Source organism: Mustelus asterias, chromosome 29, assembly GCF_964213995.1.
Source record: "Mustelus asterias chromosome 29, sMusAst1.hap1.1, whole genome shotgun sequence".
Lineage (NCBI taxonomy): Eukaryota > Metazoa > Chordata > Chondrichthyes > Carcharhiniformes > Triakidae > Mustelus > Mustelus asterias.
In genome coordinates, this window is record NC_135829.1 from 24,893,604 (window position 1) to 24,915,509 (window position 21,906).

A 21,906-nucleotide genomic window follows, 5' to 3' on the forward strand; every position below is an offset into this window, starting at 1 on the left:
GTCTGTCAGTAAGAAGTCTCACAACACCAGGTTAAAGTCCAACAGGTTTATTTGGTAGCAAATACCATAAGCTTTCGGAGCACAGCTCCTTCGTCAGATGGAGTGGAAATCTGTTCTCCAACAGTGCACAGTAGAATCAAGTTACAGAATACTAATTAGAATGCAAATCTCTACAGCCAGCCAGGTCTTAAAGGTACAGACAATGTGGGTGGAGGGAGCATTCAACACAGGTTAAAGAGATGTGTATTGTCTCCAGACAGAACAGCTAGTGTCAACTGGTTCTCTTCATCTCAATACATTACCCCCAGCCCCTTGCGCTTTAATTTTTCACACTAATCCCTTTTGTGGGACTTTGTCGAAAGCCTTCTGAAAGTCCAAGTAAATCACATTTATTGGCTCCCCCTCATCAACTTTACTGGTTGCATCCTCAAACAATTCCAATAGATTTGTCAAGCATAATCTAGATTTTATAAATCCATGATGACTCTTTCCAATCCTGTCACTGTTTTCCAGGTGTTTTTCTATAAAATCTTTGATCAATTCTAGAATTTTCCCCACTAATAACGTCAGGCTTACTGGTCTATAATTTCCTGTGTTCTCTCTACCTACCTTGTTAAATAGTGGGGTTACATTGGCTACCCTCCAACCTGTAGTGACTGTTCCAGAGTATATGGCCTGAAGAAGGAGTGACACTCCGAAAGCTTGTGCTACTAAATAAACCTGTTGGACTTTAACCTGGTGTTGTGAGACTTCTATCTTGTAAGATGACCAATGCATCCACAATTTCTCGGGCAACTTCTTTAAGTATTTTGGGATGTAGATAATCAGGCTCTGGGGATTTATCGGCCTTCATCCCCATCAGTTTCCCCAACAGCACTTTTGTACTAATATTGATCTCCTTCTCCAAAACCCCGTGTTCCCCAACATTTCTGGTATCTTATTTGTGTCCTCCTTTGCAAAGCCAGAACCAAAGTATGTATATGCAGTTGGTCAGCCATTTCTTTGTTCCCCATTATAAATTCCCCGGTTTCTGACTGTAAGGGACCTACATCTGCCGTCACCAATCTTTCTCCTCACATGCCTTTAGAAACTTTTACAGTCAGGTTTTATCTTCCCTGTAAGCTTACTCTGATATTCTATTTTCCCCTTCTTAACCAGTCCCTTGGAACTCCTTCACTGAATTCTAAACTGCTCCCAATCCTCACGTCTTGTTGCCTTTTCTGGCCAATTTATATGCCTCTCCCTTTCCCTTGTAAGAACAACACAGCACATGAACAGACCCTTCAGCACATCAATCCTGCACTGGTTTCGATCTCTGTTTGCCTAACATCCATGTGTCTATCAAGATACGCCTTGAATGTTACTAATGTGCCTGCTTCCACCACCTCCACTGGCAGTGCGTTCCAGGCACCCACCACCCTCTAAGTCATGGTTATGTTCTACTTTCCAGTTCTACTGTTGTGCCAGACAAGAATAAACAATTGTTACATTTCACCCATGCATTCCTTGAATGTTTGCCATTGCTGACCCATCCCTGTAAGTAATGTTTGCCAGTCTATTCAAGCTAACTCGTGCCTCATGTCATTGTAGTTTCCTTTATTAATACTCCGGACCCTAGTCTCAGAATCAACTATGTCACTCTTCATCTTGATGAAAAATTCTATTTAGAATGACCCAGTCCAGAATAACCTACTCTCTAGTTGGTTCTACAATGTATTGGTCCAGAAACCATCCGATGTAAAATCAGAATCTCTACAGTGCAGAAGGAGGCTATTTGGCCCAGCGAGCCTACAGCAACAACAGTCCCACTCAGACCCTGTCCCTGCAACTCCATGTATTTCCACTGCTGGTCCCCCTGGCACTGAGGGCAATTTAGCACATGTTTGGAGTGTGGGTGGAAACCGGAGCACCCGGAGGAAATCCACACAGACACACGGAGAACGTGCAAACTCCATGCAGTTAGTGACCCGAGGCTGGAATTGAACACCGGTACCTGACACTGAGGGGCAGCAGTGCTAACCACTGTGCCACCATGCTGCCCCCCAGGACCTCCACTTCTCGGGTACTGTGACTAATTTGATTTGTTCAATCTATATGTAGATTAAAATTACCCATGGTTGCAGATGTTCTTTTATTGCATGCATCTCTAATTTCCTGCTTAATGTTATCTCCAATATCACTGCAGTTTGGTGGTCCATAAGCAATCCGTACTAACAATTTTTACGCCCAGGTGTTTCTTAGCTCTATACATAGTTATAAAGTGCAGAAAAGGCCCATCGAGTCTGCACCGACAATAACTACCACTAAAGTTGTGGAAATCCCATTTTTCAGTACTTGTTCCATACTCCATATAGATTTCACATTGTTGGAGCTAATATCCTTCCTCAGTGTGGTGTTAATTCCCTCTTTAACTAGCGATGCAGCTCCACTGCCTTTACCTTTCTAAATACTGAATACCACTGGATGTTCAGTCCCTATCCTGGTCACCCTGCAGCCATGTCTCCGTAATCCTGACTATATCATACCCGTTTACATCTATCCGCGCAATTAGTTCATCCATTTTATTGCGAATGTTCCATGCATTCAGGCTCAAAGCTTTTAGGCTCCCCTTTTTAACATTACTGGTCCTGAGTTCTCTATTTTTCACTGAGGCCCTGCTTGAATCTAGTCCTTAGTTTCTTTTCCTATCACTTATGTTGTTCCCTTCTCTGTATTTGGTTTTTGTCCTTGATTTCCCCCTTCTCTGATTCCTAACCTAGATTGCCATCCCCCTAATGTTTTGGTTTTAAACCCATCCCAACCACTCGAGCAAATACTCCCACCAAGACATTGTCATGGTCCTGTCAGTGGTTTGTACTGGTGTCTCCCCCGCCCGCCGAACTGGTCCCAATGCCGCAACATTATGACTGAGTTTATGACTCTTATTTGAGGTTTTATAATCATTATTGTTGTTTTTCCAGTTAGCGATAGATTATGGGATTAAGTTCCTGGAGACCAGTGCAAAATCCAGCATAAATGTTGAAGAGGTAAGAATTCTGAAGAATTATTTATGCATTGATCAGCACACTTACAGGTTTACACACCTTACATAGTCTGAACTAACCAGTTAGTTTATATTGAATACGGTTAATAGTGAAGAAGATGGTTAAAGGAAGATATAGATGAGCTGAGCAGATGATAGTTAACCCTGATAAGTGCAAGGTGATGCACTTTGGAAGAAGAAACAAGATGGAGGAGTATTTAATGAATGGCAGTACACTGGGAAGCTCAGAAGAACAGATTGATCTTGGGGTACTTATTCACAGATCCCTGAAGTCATCAGAGCACATGAATAGGATAGTTGAGACTGCATATGGACACTTGCTTTTATCAATCATGGCATAGACTATAAGAGCAAGAAGGTAATGTTGCAGTTGTACAGAGCATTGGTTAGGGCACAGCTGGAGTACTGTGTGTAGTTCTGGTCACCTCACTATAGGAAGGATGTGATAGCGCTAGAAGGGGTACAGCGGATATTCACCAGGATGTTGCCTGGAATGGAGCATTTGAGCTATATAAAGAGATTGCTATATAAAGAGAGGCTTGGATTTTGTTTAGAGCAGAGAAGGCTGAGGGGGGACATGATATAAGTATATAAGATTGAGGGGTTTGGACAGGGTGAGTAGGGAGCAGATGTTCCCCTTGGTTGAGGGGTCAGTCACAAGAGGGCATAGTTTTAGGGTGAGGGGCAGGGGATTTGAGAAAAAATGTTTTCACTGAAGGTGCTGAAAATGTGGAATGCACTGCCTGGGAAGGTAGTGTAGGCTGGAAATTTTCCAACTTTAAAAAAATATTTGGATGAACACTTCAAATATCATGACATTCAAGGATATGGGACAAAATGGGATTAGCACACCTCCAGTGGTAGGTGTAGAATCAATGGGCCGAAAGGCCGTTTCTGTGCTGTATGACCCTATGAAATTCTAAAGTGTAGTTAGATTGACAAGTTTACATTGGCTGTTTCCATTCTAAATTTCAACATTTATAATGAAAACAGTGTGTACACATTTATTATAGAGAACTCTGACAGTGTTTAATTTTGGGATTATTGGAACAATTTCTTTAATTGTCCTCATGTAAACAAACCTTATCCCTCCAGTCTGGCCGAGCATTTATTATGAATTTACCCTATGCAATGCTTTGTGACCTGAGGGCCAACAATTTTTCCAGTTAGATAAGGACTGGAATTCGCTGTAGAACAATAAAAATTCAGACAAAATTGCTCATAATTCTGTATGAGACAGCGGACCTTCACGCAACTCACTGGGAGTCCCTAGACTGCGAAAGTGGAGAAGGCTGAATAGCTTCAAATGGGTCCTGGCAGATTAAGAAGATCATCAGATTTACTGAACTTTTAATATTTGACTTAATTTATCTGTTGTTCTATAATATAGGTTTCTTAATTATATCTGTTTATCTATGAGTCACTGAATAATTGTATTGGAAATTATGATGGGGATCATTGACAGTATTCATCTGAGGTCCCCACACATTAGTTTCAGAGCCATTGGCTTAATCATTGTTGAATGCAAAATTAATTTGGCTGTGTTAATATCAAAGTAGTACTCAAATATGGATGTGGTAATGCCCATAGTCGGTCACCCCTATGGGGGTTACCATTGACCAAACTGAATGTGGCGACAAGAACAGGTCACATGCTGGGTCAGATCCTGACTCCCCAAAGCCTGTCCACCATCTACAAGGCACAAGTCAGGAGTTTGATGGAATAAGCTCCACTTACCAGGATGGGTGTAGCTCCAATAACACTGCCGTCCTGGATGAGGCAGCCCGTTTGATTTGCACCACATCCACCACTTAAAAACATTCTCTTGCTCCAGCACCAGTGCATAGCGGTAGTAAAAGTACTAGAGCAACTCACCAAGGCTCCTTCGGCATCTTCCAAACACTCAACCTCTACCATCTAGATGGACAGAAGCAGCAGATGCATGGGAACACCACCCTGACTTGGAACTGTTGCAGCAACCCTCCACTGTAACTGGATCAAGATCTTGCAATAGCACCGTGGGTGTACCTATACCACATGGACTGCAGTGGTTCAAGAAGCAGTGCACCACCACCACCTTAAGGGAAATTAGAGATTGGCAATAAATGCTGGCCTAGCCAGTGATGCCCATGTCCTGTGAAAAATAAATAAAGCATTAATTGGGCATTTCTACCAGACATGTCTTCTCTTAGCTCATACTGTCACATTGTATGTCCACAGCATGATACACCTAACCCTGGCTTTTACATTGGCGATCACCCTTTCAACTTCATCTGGGAACTTACAACAAATGCCAGATCTGCAGTCAGTTTCAGTTTTTTCCCAACTGCTTCCTTATTCCCTCACAGCTACTGATCCATCAATTTTCCCCTGCTTCATCACCTTGCCCCATGCCCTCCAGCTTGATCGCTGCATCTTACAAATCTGTTCCCACCCCATCCTCAAAAATAGAGTGAACTCCAATCTATTTTCCCCAGCTTTACTCTTGATTTTCTAAAGTCCTGTGAAAACATATAACATTATAACCTGTACCTGTTTCCACTCCCCTTCTGAAACCATCTAATTGAGATTCTACCATGCCAATAGCATTGAGCCCCTCACTGTTGAGTTTTTGGGTTCATTGGCGCAAACTCACCAATCAGCAGGTATATCAGTTATATATGCACACATTACAGGACAGTTCTATAGACTGGTCCCTCTAGGGATTCAGCAGCCACAATTGCTCACAGCAACAGCTCTAACCACTCGTACACCATTAACAGACTGCTGGTCACATGCTGCTTTACATCCTGGCTCCTATGATAGTTTCCAAATTCTCAGTGCTATCACAACATTCCCCCCCCCCCCCCCCCCCCTCTTCCAAGATAATGTACAATACAATAACAGTAAAAATTCATACACAGCCAGGGTCGTTGCAAAATCTGTTTACGCAAAAACATTTTACACAAAAACATCATTTGAGATTTTAAGTATCTGTGTAACATATAGGTGGCTTACCAATCCTCCTGGATCTTGTGATAGTGCAGACTTAGTTTGGTGTTCTTGACTTGTATGTGTTTTGGTGTTAGCAATTCTGGAAAGGGTAAAAATAGATAAGTCCCCAGGGCCGGATGGGATTTATCCTAGGATTCTCTGGGAGGCTAGAGAGGAGAATGTTGTGATTTATATAAACGATCTGGAAGAAGGTGTAACTGGGGTGATCAGTAAGTTTGCGGACGACACAAAATTGGCAGGACTTGCAGATAGTGAGGAGCATTGTCAGAAGCTACAGAAGGATATAGATAGGCTGGAAATTTGGGCAAAGAAATGGCAGATGGAGTTCAATCCTGATAAATGCGAAGTGATGCATTTTGGTAGAAATAATGTAGGGAGGAGCTATACGATAAATAGCAGAACCATAAAGGGTGTAGACACGCAGAGGGACCTGGGTGTGCAAGTCCACAGATCCTTGAAGGTGACATCATAGGTGGAGAAGGTGGTGAAGAAGGCATATGGCATGCTTGCCTTTATAGGACGGGGCATAGAGTATAAAAGTTGGGGTCTGATGTTGCAGATGTATAGAACGTTGGTTCGGCCGCATTTGGAATACTGCGTCCAGTTCTGGTCGCCACACTACCAGAAGGACGTGGAGGCTTTGGAGAGAGTACAGAGGAGGTTTACCAGGATGTTGCCTGGTATGGAGGGGCTTAGTTATGAGGAGAGATTGGGTAAACTGGGGTTGTTCTCCCTGGAAAGATGGAGGATGAGTGGAGACTTAATAGAGGTGTATAAAATTATGAAAGGCATAGATAGGGTGAACGGTGGGAAGCTTTTCCCCAGGTCGGTGGTGACGTTCACGAGGGGTCATAGGTTCAAGGTGAAGGGGGGGAGGTTTGACACAGATATCAGAAGGACATATTTTACACAGGGTGGTGGGGGCCTGGAATGCGCTGCCAGGCAAGGTGGTGGAGGCGGACACACTGGGAATGTTTAAGACTTATCTAGACAGCCATATGAACGGAGTGGGAATGGAGGGATACAAAAGAATGGACTAGTTTAGACCAGGGAAAGGCGCGGGCATGGAGGGCCGAAGGGCCTGTTCCTGTGCTGTATTGTTCTTTGTTCTCTTTGTTCTTTGAGATTGCAGAGCCTTTGGCTTTGATCTTTGGGTCGTCATTGTCTACTGGAACAGTGCCAGAAGACTGGAGGATAGCAAATGTTGTCCCCTTGTTCAAGAAGGGGAGTAGGGACAACCCTGGTAATTATAGACCGGTGAGCCTTACTTCTGTTGTGGGCAAAGGATTGGAAAGGATTATAAGAGATAGGATTTATAATCACCTGGAAAGGAATAATTTGATCAGGGATAGTCAGCACGGTTTTGTGAAGGGTAGGTCGTGCCTCACAAACCTTATTGAGTTCTTTGAGAAGGTATCCAAAGAGGTGGATGAGGGTAAAGCGGTTGATGTGGTGTATATGGATTTCAGCAAAGCGTTTGACAAGGTTCCCCATGGTAAGCTTTTGCAGAAAATACGGACACATGGGATTGAGGGTGATTTAGTGGTTTGGATCAGGAATTGGCTAGCTGTAAGAAATCAGGGTGGTGGTTGATGGGAAATATTCATCCTGGATTTCAGTTACTAGTGGTGGACTGCAAGGATCTGTTTTAGGGCCACTGCTGTTTGTCATTTTTATTAATGACCTGGATGAGGGCATAGAAGGATGGGTTAGTAAATTTGCGGATGATACTAAAGTCGGTGGAGTTGTAGACAGTGCGGAGGGAAGTGGCAGGTTACAGAGGGACATAGATAAGCTGCAGAGCTGGGCTGAGAGGTGGCAAATGGAGTTTATTGCGGAAAAGTGTGAGGTGATTCACTTTGGAAGGAGTAACAGGAATATAGAGTACTGGGCTCATGGTAAGATACTTGGTAGTGTGGATGTACAGAGGGATCTGGGTGTCCATGTGCATAGATCCCTGAAAGTTGGCACCCAGGTTGATAGGGTTGTTAAGAAGGCGTACAATGTGTTGGCTTTTATTGGTAGAGGGATTGAGTTTCGGAGCCAGGAGGTCATGCTGCAACTGTACAAAACTCTAGTGCGGCCACATTTGGAGTATCATAGAAACCCTACAGTGCAGAAAGAGGCCATTTGGCTCATCGAGTCTGCACCGACCACAACCCCATCCAGGCCCTATCCCCATATCCCTACATATTTTACCCGCTAATCCCTCTAACCTACGCATCCCGGGACACTAAGGGGCAATTTAGCATGGCCAATTAACCTAACCCGCACATCTTTGGATTGTGGGAGGAAACCGGAGCACCTGGAGGAAACCCACGCAAACACGGGGAGAATGTGCAAACTCCACACAGACAGTGACCCAAGCCGGGAATCGACCCCAGGTCCCTGGAGCTGTGAAGCAGCAGTGCTAACCACTGTGCTACCGTGCCGCCCTGTATTGCGTACAGTTCTGGTCGCCGTATTATAGGAAAGATGTGGAAGTGTTGGAAAGGGTGCAGAGGAGATTTACCAGGATGTTGCCTGGTATGGTGGGAAAATCGTATGAGGAAAGGCTGAGGGACTTGAGGTTGTTTTCGTTAGAGAGAAGAAGGTTAAGAGGTGACTTAATAGAGGCATACAAGATGATAGAGGATTAGATAGGGTGGATAGTGAGAGCCTTTTTCCTCAGATGGTGATGGCTAACACGAGGGGACATAGCTTTAAATTGAGGGGTGATAGATATAGGACAGATGTTAGAGGTAGGTTCTTTACTCAGAGAGTAGTAAGGGCATGGAATGCCCTGCCTGCAGCAGTGGTGGACCCGTCAACATTAAGAGCATTCAAATGGTTATTGGATAAACATATGGATGATATTGGAATAGTGTAGATTAGAGGGGCTTTAGATTGGTTCCACTGTTCGGCGCAACATCGAGGGCCGAAGGGCCTGTACTGCGCTGTTATGTTCTATGTTTTGGCATTCTGTCTATTATCACTGCTCAATTATTTCAGTTGTGTTTTTCCCCAATTTCATTTTTGGAGTTCATCTTTGCATATGTTTAAGAGGTAATTAGATTGCTATGTGTTATACAGTTGTACGATTCCCTTAGCCTGGCTTCCGTTTCTCCTTAACGTCACCCATTGGGGACTGTGACTCAGGGCATCAAAAAAATTGAATATTATACTCCGTGTCTGCCACAGACACACCCAAAGTATTCTTCAACTATCTAGTGATTGCAGACCTGGAAACGTAATCAGTGACTGGGAGAAAGTTGTCAATGAATCTATTGCAATTTGAACTAAGGGTGTGATGGAATTTTGTGAGGAAAAGAATTGCAGTTAGTGACTCTGTGGCATGCTCTGCACATCCTCGCTACCTTTTCAATATTATTGCTGATATCTGGTCAATGCACAGTTTCTCTTGTCCAGGTGTCTTGTTCACTCTGTCCCTGGTGTAATTGTGACAATTTATACTGGTGAAGAGCTTCAGATACAAGCATCTGCTTTCCTTTGAAACCCGCACATCTTGAAATATCTAGCTCATCTCTGTACAGCCAAAATCATCCGAGGATGTCGTGACACTTCTGTGTCATAACAGGCCAACCTTCGACAATGACTCTCCATAATGCCTTCAGGTGTGGATCACTTGCTGTTTCCAACTGAAGTTGATTGCATGTATGTTGACCAAAACCCATCAGATTTAACACCGAGTACATCTTCTACTTCGATGTCTACTTGTGTAAGTCTCTCAAAATGTCCATAATATTTTTTGGATTGAATAATCTGCTCAGTGTATCTGTAGTAAAGATTTTGCTATCCATTTTGTAACCGACTTCGAAGTCGTGTCCACGTATTTTATTAGAAATCGCTGAAGTCCGAGTGGTGCACTCATCAGTGACTTCCTTCAAATAATTTCCAGTGGGTTGTGATTAATTTCCACAATGAATAGCTTACCAAATAGCTATGTATGCAATCTTGTGGTACTGAATACCAGTGTGTGTGTCTTGCACTTTGTTTGATTGGATTTCACTTCATTAGACATTTGGAGTCAAATGCATGCATACTGCACACTCCTAACCCTTTGAGGTGCTGTAAGAACACCTCCTTTCTTGGGTCGTAATATGGTAGAACGCATTTCTGTTCAGACAGTGCTTGTTTAAGTGAGTCAAATACATCTTTTTGGTTCTCCAATCACACACAACATCCTTACTTAACTCTCCAATGATGGTGCTTAATCAGTGAAGTTGGGCATCTGTGGCGCTAAGCTGAAGAATCCGAGACATTTCTGCAAATCCTCTGTCCTGGAGAGTCGGCATGTGCCTTGCATCTTTTGAGGTTACCAGAGTCGGGACGAATCCTGGAACTTGAATAAATAGCCAAAAAATGATTCTGCCGTCACCTGACATCTTGCCGTTGAAGACCAATCCTTTATGAAAAGCTGCTGCCATCGGTGAATGTAAATTTTGGTCATGCTCTTCCTTGGGTTTTGTCCATCACTGCAATATCATCGCCAATGTATAAGCATCCAGGAAAATTTTCTTTTCTTGTGTCCAAAAACTGTTAAAACAGTTCTTTGCTAATGGATAAACCAAAAGGTAGTCCATGGAAGCAGATTTTTCTGAATTGTTTCTTGAAAGTAGTTGATCAGAATCATAAAACATGTATAGCACGGAACTTGGCCCATCCTGTCTGCTCTAGCCAAAAAAACGCACCACACAGCCTAACCCCACTTTCCAGCGTTTTGTCCGTAGCCCTGCAGGTTTTAAATGGGTTGAGGTTTTTTGTCTCTTTGATTTGATTTATTATTGTCACATGTATTAACATACAGTGAAAAGTATTGTTTTTTGCACGCCATACAGACAAAGCATACCATTCATAGAGAAGGAAACGAGAGTGTGCAGAATGTAGTGTCATGGTCATAGTTAGGGTGTAGAGAAAGATCAACTTAATGCAAGGTAAGTCCATTCAAAAGTCTGACAGCAGCAGGGAAGAAGCTGTTCTTGAGTTGGTTGGTACGTGACTTCAGACTTTTATATCTTTTTCCCGAAGGAAGAAGGTGGAAGAGAGTATGTCCAGAATGTGTGGGGTCCTTAATTATGCTGGCTGCTTTGCCGAGGCAGCGGGAAGTGTAGACAGAGTCAATGGATGGGAGGCTGGTTTGCGTGATGGATTGGGCTATATTCACGATCTTTTGTAGTTCCTTGTAGTCTTGGGCAGGGCAGAAGGTAGTTCCTTGTGGTCTTGGGCAGGGCAGAAGCCATACCAAACTGTGATACAACCAGAAGGAATGCTTTCTATGGTGCATCTGTAAAAGTTGGTGAGAGTCGTAGCTGACATGCCAAATTTCCTTATTCTTCTGAGAAAGTAGAGGCGTTGGTGGGCTTCCTTAACTATAGTGTCGTCATGGGGGGGACCAGGACATGTTGGTGATCTGGACACCTAAACTTGAAGCTCTCGACCCTTTCTACTTCATCCCCATTGATGTAGACAGGGGCATGTTCTCCTTTACGCTTCCTGAAGTCGATGACAATCTGTTTCATTTTGTTGACATTGAGGGAGAGATTACTGTTGCCGCACCAGTTCACCAGATTCTCTATCTCATTTACCTGTAGCAATCCTCTGAGTGAAACAGAGAATCTTCATCTTCCCCCAATCCTTCTACCAATCACTTTAAATCAATGCTCTGAGCTGAATGATTGGATTTCACTCCGTTAGACATTGGCTGAAGTAAATAGGCCCTTCCATTCACTCTATCCAGGCCCCTCAATTTTGAATATCTCAATCAAATCTCCCCATCTCCACTGTTGCAATCTTTCAGCCTTGGCAATATTTTTATTTATTCCAGGAATGTGGGTTTCATTGGCTAGGTCAGCATTTATTTCCCAACCTTAATTTCCCATGGGGAGGAAAAGGATAGGGTGCAGAATATGGTGTTGGAATTACAGGTAGGGTGAAGAGAAAGATCAGCTTAATGGTCCGATCATACATTTACTGATCTTTCTCTTCACCCTACCTGTAACAGTACCACTATATTCTGCACCCTATCCTTTTCCCTTTCCCCTGTGTACTTTATGAACGGTATGTTTTGCCTGTATAGCATGCAAGAAGCAATACTTTTCACTGTATCTCAGTTCATGTGACAATCAAATCAAAGGAAAGGTGCTGCCTTGAACCACTGCAGTCCTTTTCATGTCAGTACACCCACAGTGCTGTTAGGGAGGGAATTCCAGGATTTTGACCCAGAGATTCGTGAAGGAACGGCAAAATATTTATAAGTCAAGATAGTGAGTGATTTGGAGGGGAACATCTAGGTTGTGGTGTTTCCATGTGTCTGCTGCCCTTGTCCTTCTAGATGGTAGTGGTCGTGGGTTTGGAAGGTGCTGTCAAAGGATGCTTGCTGAATTTGGTTTAGCTCAGTTGGCTGGACAGCTGGTTGGCAGCACCAACAGTGCAGGTTCAATTCCCCATACTGGCTGAGGTTATTTGTAAAGGCTGTGCCTTCTCAACCATGTCCCTTGCCTGACGTGTGGTGATCCTCAGGTTAAAACACCACCTGTCAGTGCCTGTGGTTATCTGGGACTATGGTGACTTTACCTTTACCTGGTGAGTTCCTGCAGTGTATCTTCTAGGTACACACTGCTGCCACTGTGCATTGGTGGTGGAGGAACTAAATGTAGAAGGAATGGCAATCAAGCACGCTACTTTGTACTGGATAGTGTCGAGCTTCTTCAGTATTGTTGGAACTGCACTCATCCAGGCAACAGGACAGTATTCCATCACATTCCTGACTTGGACCATAGAATCCAACATTACAGAAGGAGGCCATTCAGCCCATCGAGTCTGCACCGACCACAATCCCACCCAGGCCCTATCCCTGTAACCACACATATTTACCCTAGCTAGTCCCCCTGACACTAAGGGGCAACTTAGCACCTAACCCACATATCTTTGGACTGTGGGAGGAAACCGGAGCACCTGGAGGAAACCCACAGATGGGGACAACATGCAGACTCCACACAGACAATGACCCAAGCCAGGAATTGAACCAAGGTCCTTGGCGCTGTGAGGCAGCAGTACTAACCACTGTGTCACCTTGCTGCCCCAGGAGGTGAGTTACATGCCCCATGATTCCTGGCCTCTGATCTGCTCCTTAGCCACAGTATTTATATGCTTAGCCCAATTCAGTTTCTGGTCAAGGGTAACCCCCTAATGGTGGGGGATTCAGTGATAATGCGATTGAATATCCAGAGGTGATGGTTAGAATTTCTCTTGTTGGAGATGGCCATTGCCTGGCACTTGTGTGTATATGAATGTTACTTGCCACTTGTCAGCCCAAGCTTGGATATTGTCCAGGTCTTGTTGCATTTGAGTATGGATTGCTTCAGTATCTGAGGAGTCACGAAAGGTGATGAACATCGTGCAGTCATCAGCAAACACCCCCACCTCTGACCTTATGATCATAGATGAAGCTAAGTAAAGCCACACATTTGCAACTACAGGATTTAAAAGTTGAGGGATTCATGACTGGCTGAAATCAAAACTTCTGAAATCTATGAGCAAATTTTGCTCCAAAATTGTAAATCTCTGGAGTTGGCCAGAAACCGAGATGTAACCTATTGGAATAAAATCAAGAGTAAGATTCTGAAAATATGGAATCAAAGGGGGCGAATCTCCCAAAAAAGTTTTAAGTGTCAAATTTATGGGAAACTGGAGTAACATGCGCTAGTTTTTTCAGTGGGAGTTCACACTAGAATCTCCCACACTCTGTACGCTGCAGAGGTCACCGGCGTGAATATTATTACATTTCAGGGGGCGGGGCCTATTCTCACTGGAGAGGCTGAAATCAGCAGGCCTCTGCACATGCACAGTGGCCCCAAACTGACAGCCTCCCGTTTGTTGGCCAGCTCAATCAGTAACCAGCCCGGGAACCCCACACGGCTCGATCGTGGCGCTGACACCCCCCACTCCCCCCAAAACGATCACTGGCCTCTTTCCTGCCCCCATTGATCCCCCTCCCGAGAGAGGCAGTGGGATCCCCCACCCCCACTGATTGTACCCTAAGCCCTGCCCCTTTTGGGCAGTACCAAGATGCCCCTGGGCATGGGCACTTTGACCCTTGGGCAGTGCCAGGGGGCCAGGCTGGCACTGTGCCCATGCCTAGGGGCATCACCCCCGCCCAACCCCGCAGGGGGCCCTGATTCCCCCCCCCCCCTCCCCACCCCACTCTTCACTCCAGCGGGGTTGTCCTGAAATTTCCCTGAAAGTAGGTCCTACTGTAAACCCAGCTGGAGTGAAACACTCTGGCGGGGGGGGGAAGAGAGGCTAATAGGCCTGGAGAATTCAGTCCCAGGCCTGTTCATTACATCAAAATGACATTAAAAATAGATGTAAATTACTTACCTGGTATTCCTGCTGGTTTCCAGTGCGGATCTGACAGCGCTGGAAATCCGGTGTCAGGCGGGGTGGGAGAATCACCCCCACAGTGTTTGCAAAACCACAACTGCTTTTAACTTTGAGGCACAAGTTGCGCATGAAAATAATTCTAAATGTGCCTTTGAATTGTTCGTATGTTCTGAACACGTCAGGCAAATATTTTCTGTCCAGGAAACTTGTTTTATTTTTGAGGAAGAAACTAAGCTTGTAAAGAGATATCGTTGTTATGTTGGTGGACCCCAAGCTGCTGGAGTTAACACCTTGCACAATAATTTGAACACTTTCTATAAAATCATGTGGAGCACGTTGTGAAATTAACCATTTTGACCCTTATCACCTGCAGGCAGAATGCAGCTTTCATGGTGAGATCTTGATTTTGGGGGAACAATTACTGCACACTGTTTCTGGATTTAACTGAGTGGGAAAAGTATATAGTTCACATCGCAATAACCTGATGAGTGGTCAGGAAACCATAGCTTGTCTTTTTTTGGGTTGTGGTATGAAGCATGCAGTGCACCCTGACTCCATTGCCTGAGTAACAGGTGCATTGAACAGCGGCTACACACGTATTAATGATTCATCTTCTTCGCAGGCATTTATTACACTTGCACGAGATATCATGACAAAGCTGAACAGGAAAATGGTATGTAAATATTTCTAAAGTAGCAATCTTTAAATTTTTAGAGCTTGGTTTCCAGATGCAGTTTGAAATGCTGAGAATTGGCTGTGTCAGCTGAAGAGAGGCAGGCGAGGCCGAGGTTGTTTTCCTTAGAGCAGAAAAGGCTGAGGTGGGGACCTGATTGAAGTGTACAAAATTATGAGGGACCTAGGGTAGATAGGAAAATATGTGTCCCCTTAATAGAGGGGTTAGTTACCAGGAGACATTGAATCTCCTGCCCCAGACATTAATTCTAAGGGGATTTGAAGAATAACGTTTTCACTTAGAGAGTGGTGGGAATCTGAACCTCTCTACCTGAAAGAAGCGGGAACCGTCAATATTTAGAAGCACTTAGATGAGCAGTTGAAAAGTCATAGCATACAAGGTTATGGACCAAGGGCTGGAAAATATGATAAGAATAGATAATGTTTGGCTGGCACAGACACAACGGGCTGAAGAGCCTCTTTCTGTCCTGTAAAACTGGATGACTATTCATTCTGTGCCTGTAAATAACAATCATTGGGCAAATTTTTATCAAAACGTTATAGCATATGTTCTTCATGGTTTATCCTCCATCTTTCCTGATTCTATTACATGTCCTGCCACAAATGAATTTTCATAACTTCTTACTGTGTTTACCCCAGTCCAACACCGGCATCTCCACATCACAAATGAAGGTCTCCAGACTTTTCTCTGGCTTCCTTCAGTGCTGGAGTGTGAACATAAGCTGGTGGTTGATTTAAGTCCCATTTTCAGTTCTCCAAGAAGATTGACTTGTTCATGTGAACAGTGACTTGGACAGTGTCCTCATGTGCGTTTGCATTGGCCCCAGATGAGCTCCCAAACCATCGATAGTAATTTTTCTGTGTGATTACACTTCATTGGTTTCCTCCTTCATCATTAGTTAATTTGTGAGCTGCTTACTTATAGGGAGGCACTGCTGCCTCACAGTTCGATTCCCGGCTTGGGTCACTGTCTGTGTGGAGTCTGCATGTTCTCCCGTGTCTGCGTGGGTTTCCTCCGGGTGCTCCAGTTTCCTCCCACAGTCCGAAAGACGTGCTGGTTAGGTGCATTGGCCATGCTAAATTCTCCCTCCGTGTACCTGAACGGGCATACTGGAATTACTGGAATCTGAATATCCACTAGCTTCAGATTGCCCCAATGATTCTAGTTTTCATTCCCCAAGTTATAGATTTCACTCCTTTCCCACGCTGATGACAAATGGGCATTGGTGTAATCTGAACAGTGCACATTTTCTAATCAAAATAATTTGACTTTAACTGAATTTTGTCAATGGACTTGGGGGAAAGTGCAGGACTTGGAAATACACAATGTAATAAGGTGATGGCACAAGTCCAGTCGAGATTTCTCTTGATGTGCTACTGATCTACTACTCCTACCTTCATGTATTAATAACTTGCTTCAGTATATTCATACCTATGCATTTCTCTGTTGTTAGAATGAAAACAGTCCTCCAGGAAGCAGTGGGCAAGTTAAAATCACCGCAAAGAATCAATCAAAGAAAAGCAGCTTCTTCCGATGTACGTTGCTTTGACGGACTTATTATGACAGACTCTGCAGCAACCTTTTTTTTGCTTCTCTGAAAGCAGTGTTGATCAGCCTCTGAAATAAATTCCACCTTCTGCTGCTGAGAGCTCGCTGTTTGCAGATGACCCGTTGGTCTTGCTGAGTGGGCTGTGCAGGTACTCACTCGAGTGTTCTTCTCCCCCCACCCCCTCTCCTCCCCTCTTCCCCCTCCCATTCATCATCATCATCATCAGAGATGAAAATGAAAATTGGAAATGCAGGAATAATTTGTATCAATTTTAACCTGAATTGCCTGTTGTGAAAACTGTTGTCTGTGTCTGAAGCCATCTGTCAATTATGTATGCCAGGAATTACCTTCCTGCTGTCTCTCCCAAAAACTTGTTGGCCAGTCGCTTTCCAGAAGTACCCCAAAAGTACTTCCATTTTTGAGCTCTTTTTCCCTCTTCACCCCTCCCCTCCCTGTACTTCACCAAAACCAAACAGATTTGTATCCCATGTTCTTGTTTTATTTTGGGTAGCAGAGTTTGACCTAACTAGAGCAGAAAATGGATATTGTAAGTAATAGCACATGCAGTCCTGGACTACTGTGGGATCTCTAGACAGTTCTTTATTTTATCAAAAACACAAGTAAAAATTGGTCAGCTGACTGCTGACTTGATTGTTTTAGTAAAACTTTCCTTTTTCTGTGTCACCTATCCTAGTTAACTACTCAGCCAATTGCAAGAGTGCCACAGTGGGACTCAGTCAGTATCCCATAGTCAATATGGGAAATCAGCCAAGATTTAAGGCAAGTTAAGGTTCAGTGTGATGGTCCTTGTGGCTAAATAGCCTGATTAGCTGCCTAGGGCTCTCACATTTACAGTGCCACAGGATGCTTATGGGCTGGTACGTTGGCCAGGGGTCCATACTTTCAGAGGCACAGCAATGGAAGAACCAGAGAAACATTCAAATAATGTGAGAATGAATTTTGGAGGAGTGGGATAGGGGTTAAGGAAGGAAGATCATTTTAAAGACAGCAACAGGAGTATAAATGATTTGTGACTGGTTGTGAGTATTAATTGTGAGTGCCTCTGGTAATCTGACTCTGATTACCATTCCCTCTTTCAAACTCCCCTTAAGTGACTGCACCATCTTTCTTATGTCACCTTGATCAGCCTCTCCTCACCCCTGTGCAGGACATTTGAAATCTCACCCTCCTACTGGTATACATATTTACTTTATGGACAGCCCCTTTATATGTTGCATTTTTACTTTTAACTGCCTCTTGCTACCAGACACTAACTGCCTCTGTCTCATCTGATGCATTGTAAACTGCGTAATCAGATTCAAGCGGCTTTCTCTTACAGCACCATGGTCTGTGTGCACTAACTGCTGGAGCGTTAGAGTGCTGACTGCTTCTTTCAAACCATAGCTTTGCGCATTGTGTGGTGGCAGCAGCCTATCTGAGGCATGCTTTTTACATCTGTCAAACTGCAGCAACATGCTCGGGATCGTCTTCTACAATTTCAAAGTGTGTTTAATAACATTGGACTAACTTTTTTATTTCATTTTTTTAAATAAACGAACTGGCTATTGTCAAGAGCACATGTCAAATTTCAGTTGCATCTCAGGTGTCTTAGAAGATTTTACTTCATTTGATTAGCAACTATTTACTGGGAATTCTTTGCTGTAAGGATGTTTGTGTGTGTGTATGTACACACGCACACACACACATCCCCGACTCCAAGTACAACTTTCTCCAGCTTGTAACAACTAAATCAGATGTGCTTCTTGACCCAGCAGTACGCTGGAGTAAATGCTATGATGTATAAAATGTTTGCTATTTTCTTAAATGTAGCTATGCTAAATTGTAAATACATCGCAGAGGGCCGTAGGAAGTTCACTTTCCGCATGGCAAGAGTGAGGTTTCTAAAAGAAACGATTTGCATTGATGATAATGCTTTCTTATTGTGAACTTATTCACAACACTGTAACAGTAAGACTGCAGAACTGGGGGTTGGCTTGCAGTACAGATACTAATTATCGTAAAGAAAGACTATTCCCTGTGGATTTTACTGAAGTAACTTTATTTCATAAAAGGATCATTGTGTCTGGTTTACAAGAGACTTGACTATAGAAGAAAATGCATATTTGCAGCAGTATTACTGTTTCCAGGGCTGCACTTTATTATTGTTAACTCTTAATAAACTACTTCAGTGTTTATTTTTAATCTTGGTCCTGTGAAATGCAGCGTGTGGCACAAGTGAGTTTGTGATAATTCAGCGCATATGATTTGTGCTCATGATGGTATCATGTTGCATAAACCTGTTCACTTCTAGACAGAAATAACAATGTAATGTTTTTCTATGGCCTTATAAATAGTCTGCTAAAGACACTTAACAGGGACCATCATTATTTTAGTGCATTGTATTATATTAAGGTAAATCATAACACACCCCTTTCTTCTTTCTTGCCCCCTTAAGAAAAACAGCTTCAGAAATTTTAAATGTTTTTTTTTAAAATTAAGCATCTGTAAACGTATTTGCAAGTCCCTACCAGTATTGTAAGTTGTTGCAGCTAAATGAATGGGATGGGTTCCTATGACAAGTGTTTTAACATTTGAATCGGAATAATTCACATGTACTGATGTTCTGTTAAGTAAACTTGATGGGTTTTATTATTCCGTGTGGACTTTTTTTATAATGAGTCTGAAATAAAGATTAAATGGCAAAATGAACACTAGTCTTTAGTTGACAGTCATGTTATGGTCAGGCTGCTGCCTTTTGGAGGGAATGGCTTTGGAATACTGCTCCTGATGTCTCCATCCGTCAGATGGACCTATCGAAGTGACTTCTAGAAACTTGACTCCTGCTATGTGCATCATCGGTTCAGGAACAAGAAACAAGAGCAGGCCATTCTGTTGTATCACAATTGATCTACATCTTAACTGTACTTGGCACTCCTCCAGTTCCGTTGCCCTTAGAGTTTTTGTTAAGCAAAGGTAAATCTATCTCACAACAGCCTAGTGGTGTTAACACTGGACTATTAATCCAGAAACTCAGCTCATATGCTGAGGACCCAGGTTTGAATCCCACCACAGCAGAAGGTGGAATTTGATTTCAGAATCTAATGATGACTGTCGATTGTCGATTGTTGGAAAAAATCCATCTGGTTCACTAATGTTCTTCAGGAAAGGAAATCTACCGTCCTTATCTGGTCTGGCCTACATGTGACTCCAGAGCCACAACAACTTGCAACTGCACTCTGAAATGGCCTCGTAAGCCACTCAGTTCAAGGGCAACTATGGATGGGCAATAAATGCTGGTCAACCAGTGACACAAATGTTCCACGAATTAATAAAAAACCTCTTATACATCTTTGGTTTCAATTGTGCCATCATTGGTTGGGAAGATAGGTTTGCTGGCGGTATCATACTGGAGTGACAGAAATGGCAGGAAATAATCTGTTATAAACTGAAGATAGTGAGGTGGACGGTGAAGATGAGGGGAGTCCTATTGTTCCAGGAGGGGAAGGAGTGAGGGCAAAAGTGCGTGAAATGTGGTGTTCTCAGGTTAGGGCTAGTCAACTGGGTTGAATGTGGGAGGTGGAATCCTCAATTCCGGAAAGAAGAGATCCCAACACTGCTGTTGTGGGTGGTTGCATCATCAGAACCGATGAATGCAGATATACAAATTAGGAGCAGGAGTAGGCCATTTAGCCCCTTGAGTCTGCTCTCCCATTTGATAAGATCATGACTGAACTGAATGTGGTCTCTACTTTCAGACCCATAGATTCTTGATTGACCAGGGAGCCAATCTAACTCAGCATTGACCAAGAAGTAAAACTAATTTGGCCATTAAAATATTCAATGACCCAACCTCCACTGCTGTCTGGAGAAGTGAATTTCACAGGCTTATAGACTTCTGAAAAATAAATTCTCTCCTGTTTTAAGTTGGAGATGCCATATTTTTAAACTGTGCCCTACTTCTAGTCACTCCCATAAGAAGAAACAACCTTTCAGCATCAGGTTGATAGCGTTTCATCAAATCAGGTCCAGATAAGCTGGAATAAAGACACTTTGCCTAAATGCACGAAGCATTTGGAACAAAGTTAACGAGTTGATGGTGCAAATCAGCACAAATGGGTATGATCTAGTGACCATTACAGAAACGTGGCTGCAGGGAGACCAGGACTGGGAGATGAATATCCAGGGATATCTGGCATTTAGGAAGAATAGACAGGAAGGAAAAAGTGATGGAGTAGCTCTGTTAATAAAAGATAATATCAGTAGTGAGAGATGACATAGGCTCCAAGGAACAAAACGTGGAATCGTTATGGGTAGAGATAAGGAATAGTAGGGGGAGAAAGACACTAGTAGGCGTGGACTATAGGCCCCCAAATAATAATGTTGAGGTGGGGAGGGCTATAAACAAGCAAATAATGGATGCATGCAAAAACGGAACGGCAATAATCACGGGGGACTTCAACCTGCATATTGATTGGCTGACTCAAGTTGGAAGGGGTGGGATGGCGGAAGAGTTCTTAGAATGCTGTCGGGGTAGTTACCTTGAACAGTATGTTACAGAGCCGATGAGGGAACGAGTTATCTTAGATCTGGTAATGTGTAACGAGGTAGGTAGAATTAAGGATGTTCTTGTGAAGGACCCTCTTGGGTCAAGTGATCACAATATGGTCAAATTTCTGGTACTAATGGAAGAGGAGAAAGTAGGGTCCCATACCAGTGTCCTCTGTTTGCACAGAGGGAAGTACGATAGGATGAGGGATGAATTGGCTAAGGTGGACTGGGAGAAGAGACTGGTAGGTGGGACAGCTGAGGAACAGTGGAGGAATTTTAAGGAGATCCTTTTCAGTACTCAGCAACAATATATTCCGGTGATAAAGAAGGACTGTAAGAAAAGGGATAGCCAGCCGTGGATAACGAAGGAAATTAAGGAGAGTATTAAATTAAAGACCGATGCGTACAGAGTGGCCAAAAATAGTGGAGAATCGGAAGATTGGGAAAGCTTCAAGAAACAACAAAGAACGACTAAGAAAGCGATAAAGAAAGGAAAGATAGGTTATGAAGCTAGGCTAGCTCTAAATACAAAAAATGATAGTAAAAGGTTTTACAAATATATAAAAAGGAATAGAGTGGCAAGAGTGAATGTTGGACCCTTGGAGGACGAGAGGGGGTATTTAATAGTGGGAAATGAGGAAATGGCTGAAACTTTAAATAAGTTTTTTGTGTCGGTCTTCACAGTGGAAGACACAA

At 43.4% G+C, this 21,906-nt stretch overlaps 1 protein-coding gene across 1 annotated transcript in view; it reads left to right on the forward strand.

The window, feature by feature from the left end:
* Positions 1-19,311, forward strand: part of LOC144480591 (ras-related protein Rab-8B) — a 138,993-nt gene extending 119,682 nt beyond the window's left edge. Inside the window, exons 6-8 of the mRNA XM_078200220.1 lie at positions 2,961-3,026; positions 15,042-15,092; positions 16,567-19,311. Of these exons, the coding sequence (XP_078056346.1) occupies positions 2,961-3,026; positions 15,042-15,092; positions 16,567-16,662 (213 nt within the window). The 3' untranslated portion in view covers positions 16,663-19,311. The remainder of the gene's footprint in view (positions 1-2,960; positions 3,027-15,041; positions 15,093-16,566) is intronic.
* Positions 19,312-21,906: the final 2,595 nt, after the last annotated feature.